The sequence below is a fragment of the Megachile rotundata genome, chromosome 1 (genome assembly GCF_050947335.1).
Source record: "Megachile rotundata isolate GNS110a chromosome 1, iyMegRotu1, whole genome shotgun sequence".
Lineage (NCBI taxonomy): Eukaryota > Metazoa > Arthropoda > Insecta > Hymenoptera > Megachilidae > Megachile > Megachile rotundata.
Genome location: NC_134983.1, coordinates 13,242,300 through 13,264,570, shown reverse-complemented (window position 1 = coordinate 13,264,570; position 22,271 = coordinate 13,242,300). Strand labels below are relative to the sequence as shown.

The following is a 22,271-nucleotide window of genomic DNA, read 5'->3' as shown; positions in this document are numbered from 1 at the left end:
ATTCGATAGTTTAAACCGTAAGAGGAATACAACGCATTTCCTGAAACAAAAAAAACAGGTGTTCACGGTTATAAAAATGTCCACGGACCGTCCGGACAGTTACTCGCGAGTCGAACGTACCGTGGTTTCATAGTTTTTTACGATATCGAGTGAAATTGCTCCTCGTCCGAAACGAACGAGCTTTTTAGTGTCCCTGTACAATTGTACGAGTTCACGAATAGCCGGTTGTCGTTGCGCGAAAGCAATCGCGGCTTTGCGAAAAACAGTATGCACCGCTTGTCATGGACGAACACAAAGAAAAGATCGTAGAAACGTAATTAGATCATTCTGCGTTACTGTGCACGTGCCGCGAGATGAACTCCAGGAATTTACAGAAGCAACTTTCCACTTTTCGGACCGACTAATGCGAATGTCTGGTGCGAACAGTTCTTGACGAATATGTGGAGCTTAGTATATGCATTTTGATTTAATCTGATTCTTTGGATAGTACATTAGTGAATTATGTCATTGTGGATTATGACATTACTCACAAGTGCAATTTTTGCGTTTATTGTGGATAGAACCGTGTCACTATATGTGGATCCTAGATCATTTGAACAACTTTGAAATATCTACGAGTACAATCAAATATTTGATACCATCACTTGTAGTTCGTTGTACATGTGATTTGAGGGGTTGTATAAAGCGTTTCATCTTCATAAGAATTTTACGATCAAGTTCACCGATATAAGAATATACAATTTGACAATTTTCTGATGAAAATTGATCCTTTAACTTTATTTCTGCGTGTGTTATTGTTACACTGTGTAGTCTCTCGTGCAGTATATCGGAAGCCAAACAACATCCAAACACCTTGTCGAACTCGACTAAGCTGTCGATGTCGAGTTCACGCACAGTATGATATACAGTAATGTCCGGATATGTGACCGCGAATTATCCCCACTGATTCCTGGAATTGTTGACCCGAGACTATCGAATTATTAAAACAAGGAAAATATATTTTTAGATTTTTATTACAAGATAACTTTAATCGAGTTGAGGTTCGTATAAAATAGTAAACATGAACATTGTGTTAATCTTTCTATTAATTTTAAGCTGAATTGGTTGAAAAAATTGAGAGTTTTGATAACAATGATATACTGTATAAACTGAGCTATAATTATATTGAAATAATTATAGGCTGGTAATATCGGTCAGTCCTCAGAATACTATCCTTGTATAGTCATGATGTATGACATACACATGTTCAGATTGGTGATCATATATCCGGACATCACTACGATTGGGAATACAATTATTTTGTAATTTCCTCGAGTGGGACCAATCTTAAATTATAATTAAAAAGACACGTTTTTTGTCTGGTTCATTGTATAATTTAATATTCAATTTATGTCGATAAACGTATACATAAGAAATGATATGAAACTTTCATTTCCGAAGTATTTAAAATTATTAAATTTAATTAGCTCTCATACAAACAGTAGATAATTGTTTATAAGCTTATCGCAGTTATAAATCAGTACCATCGTTACTGTATATAAATAACACTTGTTACTATCGGTCATCCCAAGTAAAGAATATATTATCAATTCTAAATTTTTTATATGATTACTCCTACACTGGCGATAAATAAAAAATATCCAGTATATCACGATGTCATTGTGACCGCTAAATAATATATAAGCTTGAAGTAAAAAAAGAGGTTAATTTCAGAGATTACTTTTTCACACCGTGCCAAGCGATAAAACGAGACAGAATACGATGCAAAAGAGCGAGAAACAGGGAAGGAAAACGGTGTATGGTGTGTGGTAGTACGAGGGGAGTGACACTTTGAAAAAATAATTTGCCCCCTCCGCATCGCGTAAACATCGGAACGAGCTCACGCGTATGCCCCTCGTTTATTAGTACTAATTACCGCGGGGGCGTAATTCTCCGCGGATCCTCTATCTCCCCACTGCAGCGGCGGTCGCGAGGGTGAACCACCCTTGCAGCGGCGACTCTCGACCGTCGAGCTATGCGCTTCTGAATCGGCCTGGCATTACAATTAATTAACGGAGCCTCGAGCCGAGCGAGTTCCATTAAGGGTGCACCAGCTACGAAGAAACGAGAGGCGAACCGAGCTCTCGCACGTGCAAATCGTTGAGATTTCTGGCCTGCCGACGAGAAAAACACCGTTTAGAGGTGGTTGCCTTCTTTCAACGACCGTCACAGACGATACTCGATGCTTTTACTGTTGTGAATCATGCTCTAAGGGTCAGCTTAACTGTCTTTTGTCTTACAGGTTACATTGTGGCTAGACGTGATTCCAGCTACCTTTTTTCGCACGATTGCGGCGCGATCGTATGTCTTCATTTTTGATCGAAAAAACAAAGACATGTCGATACGTTTGTAGTCTTATTTTGATTTAGAGTATTTCGATTTCTTTGTCGAATTACAAGTAAAGTTTATGTTACTGAATTTATATTTCGCAATCGAGGATATCTACTCGAATAGAAATATATGGATTCTTATTTAGGGTCGTACTTGTTTTGTGCACTTCGAGTCGATTTACAAAATTACAAGTCTAAGTATCTCTAAACTTTGGGTCTCTGTAGATGTCCTTAAACTTTTATTACTTTTCTTTTCATACTATAGTTACATTGTATAGGTACTGTAATTTATTTTTCGATCCGGTCCTAATGAATGGGCGAAGCCTGATTGTGCTCATAAATAAGAGGGAAACAGGAGACGGCCATGTTACTTAAGAAAGACCAGCTTCCTAATTGGGTAAACAGAAAAATCTTATAAGACGAAATTTATTATTTTAAATTGTTGTGTTATAACGTAGTATAATTGTTATTTTTGTAACACCTTTATGAACTTAGCTTTCGATACTTCATTTTTTTGCTTTAAAAAGTAGCTCAGCTAATTTATATTTCACAGAGAACTTTCCTTGCGATACATTTTTGCTGTTCGTACCAGCAAGATGTTTTCAATATTGCACATGTTTCCTGTGTGAATAGAATTCTTAACTGTTCCCTTTCGTGTTTCCTGTCAATAGTTAATGCCACACGTTTGATGCAAGGTGTGAACGTGTACAATACAACTTTCATGTATCGTCGAACGGTGCAGTTTCTTTTCTATCGAAGGTGATCCTATGGATTTTTTTTTCGAGCGTTAAGATCGATTGTAATGTTAGTCGACAGTGGAGTTAACGAAGGAAAAAAGAGATTACTTGTATTTAAGCGATTTGCGTGTGACACGTTTGAAATATAAAAATGAAAAATGGAAGTAACCTGTCGGGAGAACAAATTGTGTCGGTAATCGGGGATTCGAGAAACTTTTCGAAAGGGAACTCAAGGATAATTGAGAAGAAAAAGTTTATTATATCGTGGCATTTTACGGTGGTTTATTGTTAATATACTTTTAATCGATATGGAGCTTGTTAAAAAGCGATCAGAAGTTAGTATTCATGAATATTTTTCTAAAAAGTGAATTTCGTAAGGAAACTTTTAATATTATTCTATTATAACTTTTTATATCTCTTTACGTTAAACGAATTAATTTCCTTAAACTTTCTTGTTTTAAAGAAAATATGCGGTGCTCCGTAAAAATGAGGTTGAGGTAAATCGATCTTGATTTGTTAATGACTTTTTTGTGGAAAAAAGTATTTTTTGCAATAAGACAAACCTTGTTGAAATATTTATAAGTTCACAATTAAAAACTGATTGCATCGATCAAACAGAACATCAATACGGAGTGCGTAATTTAAAACACATCTTTCTCGAAGGCGTTGTCGCGCATCTGCCTCATTTTTATGGAGCACATCATAAATTCTCGGTCGATTTCTGAAGTTTTTGCCCATTAGGACCTGGATCAGAATGGTCTGCGGAATATTATACTGCAAAATGAACGAATTCGATGGAAGCCGTTTTTTCCCTATAATTTGTGCGAGGTCCTCTTTCCTACGCATTTTGCAATTCTTTAAAAACGAGATAAAAAGCAGTAAAATATAACGTACTATTCTATAAATGCTGCATAAGAAATTTCGAAATGAAACGTAATTATTAATTTGAATCGAAGATTGCACTTTAATTTTACAATTGGTAGAAAATTGATTTTAATATAATTTTATAAATTTTAATATGCTTTAGTATAATTTTATAAATTTAATACTTGTAATAAATTTAAAAATAATTCAGTAGAAAAAGTATGAAAGTTGCAGATTTAATTTCTGATACTATTTTACATTTCAAGTACACGTTTCTATAAATTGGCGAACGTACTCCTTTCGACGTTAGATTCAATTGCTCCGACTTTAAAGGGGTCTGAAAGGCACAACGATACGTCTTACTTAATACCGTGTCCAGCAATAAATGGTACGTGTAACAAAAGCCGCACACAGTTGTTTTGATTGCAGTGATTTTGTAGGGGTTACCGCAAATGCAGTTCCGGATATAAAACCTAACGATAATCGTACGATTCACTCTAATCTCGAAATCCATTAAATCCCTATGTCGAAACTTCCCAGCTTTTGCGGCTCAAACGTTTAAATAGGTTCCACTAGCGGTAACAAAGTCAATAATGGCTGCTACTTTCGTGGTAGGAGGAAAGCTCTTACAAAGGGAAATCAATTATAGCAATTAAGACAATTCTGAAAAATAAAATACTTCATTAACGTCTATAACATTATATTTGCGATCAATATTAGACTACAACGCGTTAGATAATTGCAGGTTAGATAGGTACGCATTAGATTCACACACGTTCGATTGCTACACATTCAATTGTCACACAATAGATTACCGCGTGGTTAGACTCTTGTGTGTTAGATTATTATTCTTCAAATTTCCCCGCGTTAGATTACTATAATGTTAGATTACCACGTATTAGATAGCTGCAAATTGGTTCGATTGGTAAACATTCGATTGTCACGTGTTAAATTTCCGCGTGAGTAGATTTCTACGTTCCAGATTATCACGCGTTAAATTACCACGTTAGATTACCACGTGTTAGATTACCACACGACAGATTACGTCGCGTTAGATTACCTCGCGTTAGATAATTGCAGGTTAAATTGGCACACGTTCGATTGTCAGACTGTCTCCCAATAAATCAACAACCGTTAGATTTCCATGTATTAGACTGTCATTGATTGCATTACCATTTGTTAAATTACCACTTGTTAGATAGTCGTTAGATTAGATTTCTACTGTATGTATATACATTATATCGATATGCATCACATGCTTACACGTTACATTGCCATACATTCTATAGTTGTAGAAAACTATATCACCTACTTAAGAGGTTTCCTCTAACTTGTACCTAATTACTTCAGTAATAAAGTTCTCTCTGAATTATTTTTCCCGATCATTAATTTTTCAGATTAAAAAAAGCACTTAGAGTTGAATAATGTGCCAGAAAAGCTATGTAGATTCGATGGATATTTGACAAACACTATCAGTGTTAGGGTAAATCACAAGAATCCGTTGAAATTCCACGGAACCGGGTGTTCGATTCAATGCAAAGTCATGCGACTCAGCTGCACACCCTTTTCAAAATGTCATCCTTCCTCTTTGGCACGGCATTCAGAGAATGGCTTTCGGTTCCATCGCATCGGCCAACACGACGTGGATTTCAATCAAACGATCGCGAGACGCATAGATCATTCTATTAGCTTTGACGTGCGCTAGTTACCACCCCTTCGAATGTCGATCCATCTCCACCCCTAAACGAGCCACCACCGCCACCGTCTCCTCTAACCAGCAAGCAATAAACCACAATATAATATATCAGTGTCCTCGCCATACCGAAATAATCCACCGGCACGCTGGAATTCAACGAATTCGTGATTTGTCATCAATCATCGTAATAAAAACACGGCTCGTGTGGTCTTCTCCCTTTTTTGTCGTCTCTCGTTTGTCTCATGCTGTTGTTCATCACTTACCCTTTCGGTTTACATTTCGAACGCGTTACTGTTCTTTCCATGTTTTAAATAATTTATTCCTGAGATACTTTGAAGTGAACTAAGAACATTTTATATCAAACAGAAATATTTGAAATTACTGTATCGGTAATATGAATCGCATGTAATAATAACGTTATGATTTTATAACACATATGATGTGAACCTTGTGATTATCTAATATTATAAGTAAGCTTTAATATTACAATTTAAATAATCCTTCACTCTTTTATATCTGAAAACAAATGAATTTATGAACTGTGGTTCTTTTTAAACCTCGAAAAGCTTGCAAATACAAGTCGCTAGTAGTGGTAGTTACAAATGTAATCACTTGTAGAAGTCTCGTTTTAATCGTTCACGTTCCTGGAATTCTCGGTTTTCTGCCAACGCTCGCTGATCCAAGTAACAGGCAACAAGCACGATAATCTCGAAGCCGCGGTAACTAAGGGAAAAAGAAATAAAACAAAAGGAAACGGCGGTCTGTGGGGAGGTACAGGACGGAAGATACGGATTGCAGAACGGAAGTCACGAAGGACAGTGGAAAATGATGAGTTACGGCAACCGATCCACTAGCGATCGAACGACGTATTCGCTGAATACGAAATTTTTCCCTCGGCCGATCTCGATAAATCACTCCTCTTCCGTCTTTCTGCGTTCCAACAATTTTTTTTTCCCCCGATTTCTCCCGCCGTTTCGTGCCTCTCTGTGCGCGCCACTTTTTGCCTCTTCATTCTCGAACAAGTTGAAACGAGAACAGGGAGCAATCGAGACGGAGAGAAAAAGATCGATAGGACGAGGGCTACTCTCGTGGCCACGATCACCTTCACGGATCTCTTCAATGAAAAACGCTTAAGCCCCGATTAGATTGGACTCACGGTGAAATTAATGCGTCTTGGCCGTCCTTTCTGTCCGATATACTCCAAGACGACTGAAATTTACAACTGCCAGAGGATCTGCTCTCGCAAGAGGGCGAAGGAAAAAAGCGGCCCTCAAAAACTTTCTTATCGTTCGGTAATTAATGCGTTTCTCCTCGTTTTTCTTCATTGGAATTTCCTACCGGTCGATGTTATTGCTAGCTCAACGGAACTAACGGCAAAAGTAATTAATTCTTTTTTTTACCGGCCGGATGTTATTCCATTGACGTTTGTAACGGTGGTATTTCTGCAGTATTAACTCGCAGTTAACATCGATACTAATGAGTGGTTCATTTTAAACAAATAATATTAGTTGTTTAATATTTATATTCTAACCAATATTAAGTCTTGGACATCGAGTCAGACTCGTGACGTTACAAATGTGACAAAACTAAATGCTTGCATGATGATCGAGTTTTGAGTATGATACCAATCGCAGCTGGTACAATTGAAGACCCAAAAATATATTTAAGCTTAATTCAAAATATACCTAACATTTCAATGTTACTTATTTATCTTAACGCTGCAATAATTAAGCTTTGACTGACACACCTGCCATAAAAACTGATAGGCCTTGATGTTAACGTGAATATCTTAGCGTGAATAATTAAAACTCACAAACAGTATCAAATTGCAATTTCATCGAATTGAAAATCAGTATAATTTTAAAGAACCTAGAACATCCAAGTACCGTGTATGAGTGACCTTACGGACGAATCTGTAGTATCTGTAATACGTGTATGTCTGATTAAGATCCTGAGAACTGAGCAAACAGTTTCTAAGACTTGGTGGCAAACAGAGGGTAAATCTAAGCAACTCAAGGAACATGGAGTTGAAAATCCAAGTACCGTGCGTCGTCGACCTTCGGAACGGATTATAAGAGTATCAAAGTGAACAATAAGTGGGAGAGAGTGAAAAATCGAAGTTGTATGATACTTAGATTCTAAACTCCTTGAGTGACTTAGATTTTCGGTTCTGTGTTTACTGTGGGAATGCAGTTGTTTGCTAAGTTACCAGAAACTCTGCTAGATACAGTACTCCTGTAGATATTAAAGATCCGAAGTGACGGCGACGTGAGGTACTCGTCACCCTGTATCATTAATATAATATACATTCAGTACAATTGGCCATCCACTCAAAATAATGACAAACTACGTTTAATGACAAATAAAAGAATGATAAATAAAAATTTACAAATAAACTAAAAATATCAAATAGGAAATACTACCAAATTACTGTTTGTGTACTAATCGATATAATATTGGTCAGTTGTATTACATACTGATATTTCGTTACAGTTACTTAATATTTATTCTAAAAAATTGGCTAAAAATGTGTAAAAACATAGATCCAATAAATTATAATATTATTTATATTATTCAGAATAATTTCAAGCGTCATGTAATAAAAATTGCGAAAATTAAGGAATTGGTAAAAAGTTTGAAGATGAAGAGATTGCAATCGTTTCGAATCATTTAAAATTAAAGGGTACTGAATGGTCGAGAGGTAGTAGAGATGTAGGCGGATAGAAATTTCTGCGGATACAAGGCTTAACCACGTCAAAGGTATCAAGTCCGGCTAGATCCTCTCCAGAATTCACTGGAGCTTCATTGGAGAATCACAGTACGATCGTGTTTCACGGGTGTCGAATACAGGCTATAAACAAACGCTTTCGTAAGCCTATTTCGAACGAGGAATGGAAAAGCCATGACAAAACCTGCTGACTGTTGTACGTGTTGCCAAGAAAATTTATGAGAAAATCAGATACATTTCTGTGACGAATTTATTTGTTAATTCATAATTATTTTTAGGATCTGGAATTTTAGAAATTTGGAAATTTAGGAATTTAGGGATTTAGGGTTTTAGGGATTTAGGGATTTAGGGATTTAGGGATTTAGGGATTTAGGAATTTAGGAATTTAGGAATTTAGGAATTTAAAAAATTTGGAAATTTGGAAATTGGGAAATGTGGAAATGTGGAAATTTGGAAATTTGGAAAGGTGGAAATTTGGAAATATGAAAATTTGGAAATGTGAAAATTTGGAAATGTGGAAATTTGGAAATTTGGAAATTTGGAAATTTGGAAATATGGAAATTTGAAAATTTAGGAATTTAGGAATTTTAGAAATTCAGAAATTTGTGAATTTGAGAATATGGAAATTTAAGAATTTGAAAATTTGCATAACACGCAATTACAATTTTCAGAAAATCGTATGTGTTACTTCACCGTTCTAACAACGGTATAATATAACAACTGCAATGTAACACTTACCCTAAAGTATCGATGAAAAATGATTATCACGACTAGGTTTTCTCAATACCTTTGTTTCCCCCTTTTTGAGCCTCATTCCCGAAAGCTTTGCCGCAGAGACGTACATAATCTGTACACAAACACAACTACAACCGATCAGAGACACTAGTGCCGATGCTGACAGGTTATTGGCAGTTTAAGGGCTGAAAATGCCCGACCGGCAGTATCGGTCCCCATTTTCTAGCTTTACGGTGACGGCCATTGTTATTGGCATAGTAGCTCTACCAGCGGAAAATTGTTGATGATAGGGAGGGTGCGAGTTAAAGCAGCGGACTCTATTATCGAAGCCAGCAGCGAGCCACTCCATTGGATATCGAATGCTTTTTTTTCAATTTCTGAATGAATGTTGGACGTTAAAGACCTCTTGTCAAAATGGGTCAATCATTCTCTTTTATAGAAAGTAAAATCAACAGCCTTCGAATTATTATATATATCACGAGTGGAATGATTACAGAACGAGGTTATGTTAAATTGTATTTTTATTGCCATAAAATGATCGTTGTAGAACTTAATAAATTGAAGTTCAATTTTCACACTTTTTATTTTAGACTTTTTACAAATCTAGCATTATCTTTTGAAGAGTCTGATAATTTGATTAGAAAAATAAAAGAATATCTCTATTCTTAATTTACGTCTTCGTTCTCATATTACAATCTGTCTGACCACATACGCTTTTTTTCACTTACAGCAGTCGTCGCGTTCACCCATGATTGTTCGATTTTTGCATATGTGTAAAGTTCTCCTTTAGGAAATGTTTATATTAACACAAATAAAAGCACCATTTCAATCATACCTTCTACGATGATGGCGTCGATGTCGTCTCTTCGATACGTTTTGCGTGTTGTTTTCCGGTTGAACCGTGAACACCTCCTCTATGTTCTTCATGTTTGTATCTTTCATTTGATTGGTGCTATCGGTGCTCGCGGAAAAATCGACTTCTTGAGACGATCTCGAAACTGATTGTTTCGTGGCGTTGATCGATGAGTGTGAAACATCGTGATTCTGTTTTCGAGCTGAGTGTCTTTTCTTCGTTGACGGCGTTGTCGACTCCAATCTGTGAATTCATAAAATCCTTAAATATAATTAATATTAGGCTTCAATTAAATTTTTTGATCAGTCATTTCTCTTTTGTACTTGTAATAGAAGATATTTAATTAAGTCAAGTGGATTTTTGTTTGCAATAAATATTTTTCATTGGTAACAATTTTTTGGTGAATACTAAAAGGTGATCAGTCTAGCGAATTAATTCGTTACGTAAGGTTAAGACATGAGAAATAAGTATGTGATTTTCTTCAATCATAGCAATTACTGTCATAAAGTAATTTTGTGAATACGAAGATTGATTTTTAACGAAATAAGAAATCACTGTGTTTGGTAAATTTTTTTATTTATTATTTTTGTTGTTTATTTTCTACTTAAAGTAAATATACGTTTAATAAATTACTCTTGAAACAATTAATTATACCTGAAGTAACAGTTATCTTTACAAGTCACAGAATGCAAATAAATTATTTGTTAGAAGCACAAAACATTATCGCGACAGAGGTTCGAGAATGCTTTGAAATTCATTGAACAAGGTGCAGCGAGCAAAAGATATTTCCAGGATAGTATTAAACTGAAATGTTCCATGTGTGAATGACGGTAAAAAACATATGAAACACGCACAATGCATGTTCTTCATCATCCACGTTTAATTAACATTGCAGATAGGCAAATCACCTTAGTACTTTTAATTAATCCACGAATGAGAACGAATCTTTTTGTTTCGTGGCTGTCGAGATAAATTGTCCTCGTCACATGTTCAACTAAAAAAAGAATGAAAGAAGCCGGAACATGTATCAAAATAATTCTTTATTTTATATATCGTAGAAACATGAAATATCGAGCTCATTACGAATAATGATTCAAAAAATTGAAAGAAAAATCCTCGCGAACGAATTAATCTACAAGTTAAATCGCGCTTCACGAAACATTCTGCAAAATGAGAACACTCGTTTTCATCATTTTAATTACTTTCTCGAGTTTACCTCCGCTCGGTTCTTCTTTTTCCTTTTAATTTACCAGCTTGTCATCGACGAATTGAAATTGCGTCAGACTGCGGCTGTTTATGCAAATGTACCTATATTTTTATAGGAGATATAATTAAAGAAATGTAGGAAGAAATCTGGGGTAAATTTGTTTTAATACAGCACTGATTATACAGGTTAGGTGCAGTGGGATGCTAAATGTTGGAGACTTTTCGAGATATCGAATTAAAATTTTTATTTAAAATTAAAATTATTATTTTAAATTATTTGAACATTAAAATTTACTTATGAATATTAAAATTTACACATTTTAAAATTTTCAATATTTCTAACTTTTTGAATTCTCGAATTTTCAATATTGCAAATTTCCAAATTTCCAAATTTCCAAATTTCCAAATTTCCAAATTTCCAATTTCCCAAATTTACCAAATTTCCAAACTCCCAAATTCCCAAATTCCCAAATTCCCAAATTCCCAAATTCCCAAATTCCCAAATTCCCAAATTCCCAAATTCCCAAATCCTCAAATTTCCAAATTCCCAAATCCTCAAATTTCCAAATTCCCAAATTTCCAAATTCTCAAATTCCCAAATTCCCAAATTCCCAAATTCCCAAATTCCCAAATTCCTAAACCCCCAAGTTTCCAAACTTCCAACTTTCCAAATTCCCAAATTCCAAAATTTCAAAATTCCCAAATTCCCAAATCCCCAAATTTCCAAATTTCCAAATCCTCAAATTTCCAAATCCTCAAATTTCCAAATTTCCAAATTTCCAAATTCCCAAATTCCCAAATCCCCGAATCCCCAAATTTCCAAATTCCCAAATTCCTCAATTCCCAGATTTTCAAGCTTCTAAATTTCTAAATTTCCAAACCCCCAATCCCAAAATTTTCCAAATCCCCAAATTCTCGATTATCAAACTTGTGAAGTCCCAAATTTCCCATCTTCCGAATTTCTCAAACCCCTAAATTTTCAAGTTTCTTTCCCCCCTTCCAAAATTTGCAAAATTCTAAATTTCCCAAATCTCTAAATTCTTACCTCATTTATACGAAAATTATTTCTTTTGCCTACGATTATTGGACCATCCATCGTGAACATTCCTAGTAATTTTACCTGAATTCGACTCCTTCGTCCCTGACACCAGGCTTGACATCGTCGTTCCTCGCTTTAAAACTGAATCCACCCTCGAGCTCGCCGTCCATGCTGTATTGATTCCGGTCCACCATAATTGGTTCGGATTTCTCTTGAGAAGCCACGATCTCCTCGTTCTCCTGATGCGCCTCGTTAGCGTCGTGCTCATTTTTAAATTGAAGGATCTCTGAAACGACACCTGTCGCTAACACCACACGCACGGACATCTACACGTACATGCACGTCAACGAATGAGACTTGGACGTTTGCGAGGAGATAAAATCTAGAGGAGGGTGCCACGTTTTCCCGGTTAAAAGCAAAATGTTTTTTACCCGTAAGACCCTCTTCTTCGACCTGAAGACCCTCCTTTAGTACCTCGTCCCGATACTTCTCCAATTCTTCGAGGTAACTCTTGTTGAGCTTTTGCTGTCGCCATTCTGTCTCGTATTTGATATTTGGCAGAGCGATGTCACCGAGAAAACCACCTGGAACGAGAACATCGGAAAAACGTTTAGCCGAAAGCAAATAAAACAGGTATATCGTTAACACTAGATTTACGGACATTTCTTATGAACCTATCTCTACGAATACGCGTGAATTTGACGCATGAACGAATACATATATTTAAAGATATATATTTTCCTAAAAAAATTCGAAATGCGTCAAAATGGCGCGTCCGATAAACCCAGTATTGAGGGTGGTGTTAACCCTCGCAGTCGTTTTTCGTCGAAACTTGTTTCGATACAGTAACGAATACGGTGGACGAAGATTGAACATTACCCTCGAGCAGCCACGTAATACTCGAATTTACATTTCTTGTTAGCACGTGATTCGAACGTTTGGTCGATCACCGTCCAGATGTCTTCTGGCCGATAACGGGTGCGTTTACAAGACACTGGCCTCGCAGTGCATCGCATTATACCGTGGCCGTTATCAGCGTTCATAAATCATGAGACGTGTTATCGGTGAAAAGAGAGTTTGTTCGGCTGCAGTTGTTGCGGCCGATGTAAACAGCTCGAAGCATTTATCGGTTATCAGGGCAGGGAACGGGAAGGGAAGAAAGAGGGAGAGGGAAGAAATAGACGAGAGTGTGTAGACGCGTGCATAAGAGAGAAAAAAACGGGAGAATAGTGACGGGACGTCCTCAAAAATCCAATAATAGGATTAAGGACATGAGCGACGAGTTCTTTGTCGCTGACCCGCTTTCACGAGGGTGTGCAGGGCAAAGATCTCGCTCGCAGGGGACAAAGACTCGTAGAAAAGAAAGAAAAAACGATCGGTTACAGAGGAACCGTAGAAAAGTGAGAAAAAAATAAACTTCAGTGCAGTTCCACGGTGGTCACTCGTTCGATTTCTTAATGACAAGGTTAGGTGCTCGACGACGAGATAATTAAATGATCGAGTCGAGCGAGAGGAGCGACTGTAAAAGAGGGAATTCATCGACGTTGCTCTTCTCGATGTTGATTCATTTAAATCGAGTGGATTCGTCTCACGAGTCTCTGTCCCCTTTCTCGAACGATGAATTCGCTTTGAAGCGAAACTGGGAAGCGAATGAACAGAGGACAGATGGCTTTATGCAAATTCTCCGGTTCATTGTAAGGGCGTGTTGTTATGTTTATCGAGATGCTAAGTTACAACGGAGATAACGAGTAAATACGAGGGAAGGACGAAGGAATTATTTGAATGCATTTATCAGGAAATGAAACGCTGAAACGGAGGGGTTACCGGTCGAGAATTTATGGATAAACGATGCTCCGTTTCGTTTGGAATATCGTGAATCGACAATATTGAGTGATATAATGTAAATGGAGTTCAAAACATGGAATAAATGAAGAAAGATGATGGTGCAGGACCATCCTTGCTGAAGATTAAACTACCATAGCTTACGTGAGCAATGGTATCTGTCTAAGTTTTATTTAATATTTTTACAAAAATGTAAATATTTGTTAGAGGGAAATATATGAATGGATACGTAGGTACATGTAAGCAACCTCTTCTGAGGGCATCTACTGAAATTTTATTTAACATTTTGGCTAAAATGTGAATATTTGTTAAATGGAAATATATGAATAGATACATGCGAGCAATTATATAATACCAAAAATGTTTGGCAGTGACAATTTAAAAATTTCGAAACTTCTGAGAAAAAGTTGAAAATTCAAATTTCTGTGAACCAAACAGATTCTAAGCTTCAATTGTTTAATCGAACTGAAATTCTGAACTTTGTTATCAAATCGCTAAAAATAAAGAACACGCTGACCTTCTTGCTTTCATGATCGAAGAAGCGGCAATAAATTACATATGTCACACACGTAGTACTATGTTTCGCCAGATTCGATTCATGCATGATGCATGAAACAAGCCGAGTAGGGTTTTTCGCGAAATGAGAGCGTATAAACGTCTAATTCGGCTTGGTCTGGCTTTGGCAAGCATGATTTCACGATCGTCCGAGATTGCAGCATTCTACACGTCGTTCGATTCGTTTTTGGCCTTTGACCCTAGACGGCAGGCCGTTTTGTTCGGTATCGTTGACGAAATACTCTCGTACGAAGGCTATCGCTGTTTTCAAAGCGGAAGGCTACATTAGTGAAAAATTCGGAATTATTTTACGTGCAATCATGCCGACGTTACGATTAATCATTTTCTTTGTTAGTGTTTTGCAAATGGAATTCTCTTGAGCGCAGTTCTCGTGACAAGTCTTTGCGGTATATCAGTAGCATTCGTGGCTGCTAATGTATTTAGGTTTTATCTTTGAAATTTATTGTTTCCTCGATTCGTGTTTTTCGCGAATGGATTCGTTTGTTGTAATCTTGAGGAATAAGTAGAGCCACCAGAAGTACTGATTTACTGCGTTTTGCTGAGATTTTAACGTGCCAAATGGCACAGTGAGAATGCATGTACTTAAGTAGCAATGCACGCTATTCAATTATGATTTAGGACAGCGATAAGTAATTACAATTGTAAATAATTCTATCAATGGATGAATTTTTCTAATTAACGGTTTTTAACTTCTAATTTTTCAATCATTAAATTTCCAATTTAATGTCGTTTACAATAGCCCAAAAGGAAAACAAAAATAAAATTTAACACTCGGACGTTAACGACGCATCAAATGCTATTCAACGAACGAACATGGTTTTCGAAGAGCGCGTTATTTGCAGAATCTTCGCGGCAGAACTTGTGTTCGACAATCGTGACAATGGCTCACCGAATTTCTGAATGGGAAAGAAGGATCTCGAATCGAAGTAACAACGGCGTCGTTGACACAAATCGCCGCCAAGTGTCATCGAACGCTCGCAAAAGTTCTGCTAATACCAGACCGTTCGATGCTGTGGCAAAGCGGCTCGCGAACAATTGCACACGAATATTTCTGAATATACAAGTGATTCCGTGAAAACGAGCGCGAACTTCTCACCGGTCCTCGAAGCGACCATCGACCATAGAGAAATTTTAATTCAAGCCGAAACACTTTAGGAAATTACACCGGAAAAACTCTATTGGCATTCCGAAGCGTCTTTTGCTCGATAGAAGGGAAAAAAGTGGCGCGGCGATAGTCGAGCGAAAGGACCCTTTGTCGGGAGTACAATTTTATACGATCGAGAAAATTGTAAAAAGGTCCTGCCAGAAGACGGAAGTTTCGATTTTATTTTAACGTTTGATCAAATTACGGATGTAGCTTGAATAGAGATACTTGAGATTTGAAAGGTACGCCAGGTTTTTTAACGCGTGGCGATATTACACGTTCAGACACTATGTGATATAACGCGTCAAGACTCTATAGCGGTGAAATGCATAGAGATATTATTTTTGGCGATATAATGCGTGAAAATTTTGCTCTGTATAATGTTATGTGGAGGAATACTGTTTTTGGCGATATAACGCGTGGAAACTCTGCACTTGGCAATATAACGCGCGAAAATTCCACAGTTGGCGATATAACGCGTGAAAATTCTACACTTGGCGATATAATGCGTGAGAATTCTACACTTGGGGATATAACGCGTGAGAATTCTACACTTGGCGATATAACGCGTTAAAATTCTACACTTAGTGATATAACGCGCGGAAATTTTACATTCGGCGATATAACGCGTGGAAATTCTACACTCGGTGATATAACGCGTGGAAATTCTACACTTGACGATATAATGCGTGAAATTTCTACACTTGGCGATATAACGCGCGGAAACTCCACAGCTGGCGATATAACGCGTGGACATTCTACGCTTGGTGATCTAACGCTTGGAAATTCTATTCTTGATAATCTAATGTGAAGAGATACTACGCTTAGTGATCTAACGCTTGGAAATTTTACGCTTGGCGATATAACACGAGGAGATACTGAACTTGATGATATAACGCGAGGAGGTATTACGCTTGGTAATATAATTCGAGGAGATACTACGCTTAGCAATATAATGCGAGGAGATATTACGTTTAGCAATATAACGCGTGGAGGTATTATGCTTAGTAATATAATTCGAAGAGATATTATGCTTGGCAATATAATCCGATGAGATACTTTTGGCAATATAACGCGTGGAGGTATTACGTTGTACAATATAACTCATGGAAATTCTACACTTGACAATACAACGCGTAGAAATATTACACTTGGTGATATAACGCATGGAGATACTATATTTGCCGACATAGCACATAGTAATTCTAGGCTTGTCGATAATGCGTGTAATTATAACGCTAGACGATACTACGTGCGGAAATGCTATGCTGGACGATATAACGCGTGGAGACACAACACTTGGCGATATAACGTAAAAAATTTGCATTATCTCATGTTGTGGTAGGTTAAATTAGACAAACATTTAATTACGATCAAGCTAGGTTAAGTTAAGAGTTAAGATAGGTCAAGTTTTTCATTAAGAAAATAAATAAAATCGCAACATTTAGTACTCGCAATGAAACAACTGAGTTATTTCAAGAATCTGCAAGGGAAATACGTCGTCAGTTTTCCTTCAGAGTTATAAAGGAAAATGAAAATATCAATCTGGGAAGCCATATCAACGAAGCAAATCAGAGGAAGGATTAACTTTTGCTACAGAATTTATTTTCAAAGAAAATACCCGATGAAATGACATAGTATTTCCTTATGAAATTAAATTCCACGTTTTTCCGACGAGAGCGTCGCACAATTAAAAACGTAAAGCTTTATTTCTAACGCAATGTAGGAACATTGTTGCGAACTACAGTGCGTTTTAATCTGTTTATAAAGCAAGGCAATTATCTTTACGTCGATTTCGAATCAAAACGAGAAGATAGAAGCTACAATGTTTGTACATTTCCTCGATCATTAATCCTCTCGATGTTGTTCTTAACTAGAAATATAAATTCGAACGTATAACAATGAATCGAACAAACGTTGATTCAAGATCAGATAAATATTGATGAAACCCTGATGCGTCGTTCGGGATCAACATTAAATGCAAGTGTTTGCAGCGTGTCAATATTAATTCATCCGATGAAAGTTTGCTTTGTATCTTCCAACATTTACTTCCTTCTCTCACAGGTGCAGCGATAAGGAAAACAATAAAATATCGATTACATTCAACATAAAAGTCAAATAAATTACATCGCTCCGCATTATCGCAATATCGAAGAAATATCTTCCACGTACGGAACCAAATAAAAAACAATTCAACTGTAATTCAAAAAACGTTTGAACGCGATAAAGGTTTCACGTTGCATAACGCGAGGCTTGTGTAGCACGGTTAATACATTGATTTCACGTAATATCTGGGTCAATACAAAATCCCGTACATCGCGCAATTGAACGTAAGCCAACAGTGGATGGGGCAAAAAATAATTCTACCGCACAATCGAAGTACAATGGAAATCCAGTGCACCTGGAATAAGCATTAAAAGTACTCGTACCCATAAATCGTACTCCATGCAAAATATATAGTATTATTTTTCAATATACATTTCCACGGTATATTACGTTTCATCGAACTTGCAGTATAAATGAAACTTGTATCTTCTGTTTTCAATATTATCAGCTAGGCATACAAGGATGCATTTAAAAATATAGGAATTTGGAGATATAGTAGGAGTCTGGAAATATAGGGACTTAAAGATTTTGGGATGTAGAGATTTGGGGGTATAATTTGCGGATACTTGGAGGTGTAGAGATTCGAGGATTTAAGGGTTTAGGGATTTGGGGATGTAGAAATTTAGTAAGGTGGAGATTAGAGGATATAGGAAGCTTGGGATGTTGGGACCTAGAAATATACAAATTTGGAGATATTGATATTTAGGGGTATACAGAGCTGAGGATGCAGAAATTTTAAGGTATGAAATTTTGGAAACATAGAAATTTGGTAATGTGGGAATCCCTCCAGATTCTTATCTCCATATAGGGGTCTGTGGATGTAGAAATTTGGAGATATATATGAAGATATGGATATAAAGATTTGATGACATAGGAATTTGGGGATGTAGAAGTTTGTACATATACAGCTTTAGAGATGTGGTAATATGAAATATGGGGAATATAGAGATTAAAAAATATAGAAATCAAAAGATAAACAAATCTAGGATCATAAGAACCTATGATCGCACAATTCTAAAGATAGAATGATCTGTGCTACATTAACATTCTATTTCTACATCACAGTTTCTTTTAATTCCACATTAATTTCATCTCGAATCAAAAAAATCAACATTACCATGATTGCTTAGTGTCGACTGTCAATATTGATACTCAAATAACGCTAGCGTTCACCAAGCACTTGTTAAAATATTCACATGAAGGTTTGCAGTGTAAATTGCATCGTTGTTAAAATAATCTTCGTACAAGATCAGCAGTATTGGCGGAAGAATGGTCTCATAAAACGGGCGATCCCCATTGTGGCCAGGCCATATCTTATCGACACCCTCGATCGATTTCCTTTAATTAATCCACTCTGTAGATCGTAGAGAGTAGATTCGACCCAGACATCGGGTGTAATGTTGGCGCGTGTCCCATTAACAGCGGCGAATAATTTGTCGATGGTGGAAATTACCGAACCTGATCCTACCCACCGACACGACTCGACGTCGATATCTCACCGTTCTGTTAACGAGGTCGCAATCGTTGAACCCGCGACGATGAATTCGGGGGCTAAGTCGTAAATACCGGCCACAATGCAGACTGGTCAACGACTCGTGGACACGCGGTTCGATTTATTCGCTTCAATTAATTCTTCGACGTTGTTACGAGCCACGATGATCTCTCAACCTGCACGATTCACTGTGAGTGATTCTCATATGTTTCAAGGACGGTAGCGGATAAGTTTCTAGTCTGCTATGATTTCACTAGTGGTTATTGAGGAACAAGAAATTAAAAATGAAGGTTATCTGAGATAGTTATATATTAATGAGTTTCCTTGAGCAATTAAATGCTGGTCGTACAGAATAAGATGTTTTGATACGTATAACAAGCTAATTAGAAGCTGAAGAATTGTAGATGTGACATGCTGCAGCGGTGAAAGCGTTAGACCTTTGATGCAGTTATGTTGCATTTGATAGTGCGCTAAAGTTCACTCTCGAGCAATTTCATGAAAATTGTTCAGTGTATGATATACGATATAATTTTGAACTATATAGGTGATATTGTTTGAAGTTAATTGAAGTTGTAATATAACCAAGGAGTAATGAAGTTGGGGTCTGATGCAGTTGACGCGTATCTATGAAAATCTAATTACCCACTAATTTTGGATTCCTTGTTCCTTCAAATCAAGCTCGAATCTCAGTAATTCTCCAAATTAAATTCTTAGAATCAAAGAAATTCTACATCTTAACTAAAAACAACACCTATAAGTTTGCGGAAGCCTATTCCACTTTTGGGACAACGATTTAATCAATATCGTGACACTAGTTATACTGGACCTGCTATGATACGTGTCAAATTTACGATACATTCGCCAGTCGAACATCGTCGATTTAAAAGTTAAGATAAGGTTTCGATAAATTATCAGAAGTTTTGTAGAATCAGTGACAGTAAACGCGGTGTTGCATTCAAACGTCCGATCCGGTTAATTAATTAGGCGTACACACGCACAGGGGTGGACGTCCCTTGAGGGGCAGGGGCGAGGGTTGAAATCGGCAGATTCACGGCGATACTCTCGTAAATACGTCTCGCTGCCAACGAGTATTAGGAACGTACGTATTAGTCAACGGACCGTGCATGCATTTCCTTCCCTCCGTGTCTGCGACTCATTAATTTATGGTGTTTCACGATCATTCGCTAAATCTGCAAGCGTAACGTCCATTTCCCATACCTCCAATGCGCGATCCATTCATATGACAACGATATTTTAATTATCGTGCTGCGTCGTGCGACACCAACGTATCGTTACGCATCGCTCCATTTAGTCCATTAATTACCCACAGCTCGATTTTATATAATATTCTCAAGATAACACTCCTAACAGAGGATACATGCAAGTTGAGGCTAATCTTATCGAAAATCTGTCATTAATTTCTTATATAATATCTATTCATCAATAATTTATTTTAAAGTTCGTTAACATCTACTAATCAATCATTTATTTCAAAGTTTGTTAATTTAATATCTATTAATCAATAACTCATCTTACAATTTACTAGTCTAATATCTGTTATTAAATATTTCATTGTAATGATTATTAATCTATTTATTAATCAATAATTAATTTCTTCCAGTCAAATCAATGTTCTTAAAAGAGGACATTAATATGTAATTATCTCGATTTGAAAGTATGAAACTTTTATGCAAAAACCTGTTTTAACAGCTCCAAAATGATATAGAATCATCTTCATTAAAAACTGTACGACGTAGAAATAATTTTTATCAACAGGAAGAATGAAAAATTTGATACGGGAGGTAAAATGTTATTTTTGAAAAAAGCAAACTTAATGCACTCAGCCTCTAGGGTCCAGATTCGCTGCAACTCGACCAGAGAACAGAGTATTTTAAATAACGATTCACGCAACGAGCACCATCGATACGTTACAAACGAGCACTCAAAATGTTACCCTTACCGAAAAAGAAGGATAAAAAAATCGAATATCGAACGAACCACAGTTTGTTCCACTCAAAAAAGTCAAGCAGTGTTCTACCACTTCTTTACAGCAATCGTGAAGGGTAACGGAAAACTGATACTTGGAACGAAACAACGAACTGTTCAAATTTAATTTTCCATTGCGTCACGTACAGAAATGCACGGTACAGAAATTTCTCTATGAATTTTGACACACGGTACACGCACACCGTGCCAGTCAGTTACAAACCGCATAATGCCAAACCCCTGTTCGCTTCGAGTCGGTGATTTCGTGCCATTCAATCCGTAGATTCACTGGAATATTCGGTACTCGGTTAAAATCGCTTCGATTCTAGACCTCCGTTTAATGAAGCGAAACGATTAACTCTACTTAACGACCATCGATTCTCAGACAACACGATTATAATTTACTTTAACACGTTCTCTACAACGCGTATTAGATTGCCAATTAGGTTCGTGATCTTTTGAATTCTGAATTTGCATTTCGACGAATGGGGATGGAACCCTTTGAGAGGATCATGTATTACATCCGTTCATTTTAATTAAAACGAACATTTTATAAGAAGCACAAGGTCTTCTAGTAATACCTCCAGTTCGTTATTTTTCATTTCATGCAATTTATTCGCGTACGGATATCAGATAAAAATGTAATTTGAAAAATTTCATCTAAATCAGATTATTCAACGCAGAGAGCCAAAATTGCATAATAATTGAAGAATGCATTATAGATACATGACACCATTACGTGATACTGTGGAATCAGTGAGTGGTCGACGCTGCAGTCACCAGCGGGTTAATATTAACTGAGTTGTGAGTATTAATAATGCTATTAACACTAATACGTCATGGTTCCTATCGATTTTCTTTCCTTTTATCGAGTTTGCAAGGTGAGAATAATTACCTA

General features: G+C 36.7%; 1 protein-coding gene across 2 annotated transcripts in view; it reads right to left on the bottom strand.

The window, feature by feature from the left end:
* Positions 1–22,271, bottom strand: part of tok (tolloid-like protein 1 tolkin) — a 72,676-nt gene that overhangs the window by 12,547 nt on the left and 37,858 nt on the right. The window contains exons 1-4 of one of the 2 annotated variants that reach the window (XM_012280645.2): positions 13,107–13,199; positions 12,659–12,811; positions 12,309–12,513; positions 9,965–10,225 (exon numbers count right to left, since the gene is read on the bottom strand). In XM_012280645.2, the coding sequence (XP_012136035.2) occupies positions 9,965–10,225; positions 12,309–12,421 (374 nt within the window). In that variant the 5' untranslated portion in view covers positions 12,422–12,513; positions 12,659–12,811; positions 13,107–13,199. Of the gene's footprint in view, positions 1–9,964; positions 10,226–12,308; positions 12,514–12,658; positions 12,812–13,106; positions 13,200–22,271 lie in introns of those variants that run through there. The other variant, XM_003701284.3, reaches the window with a different exon arrangement.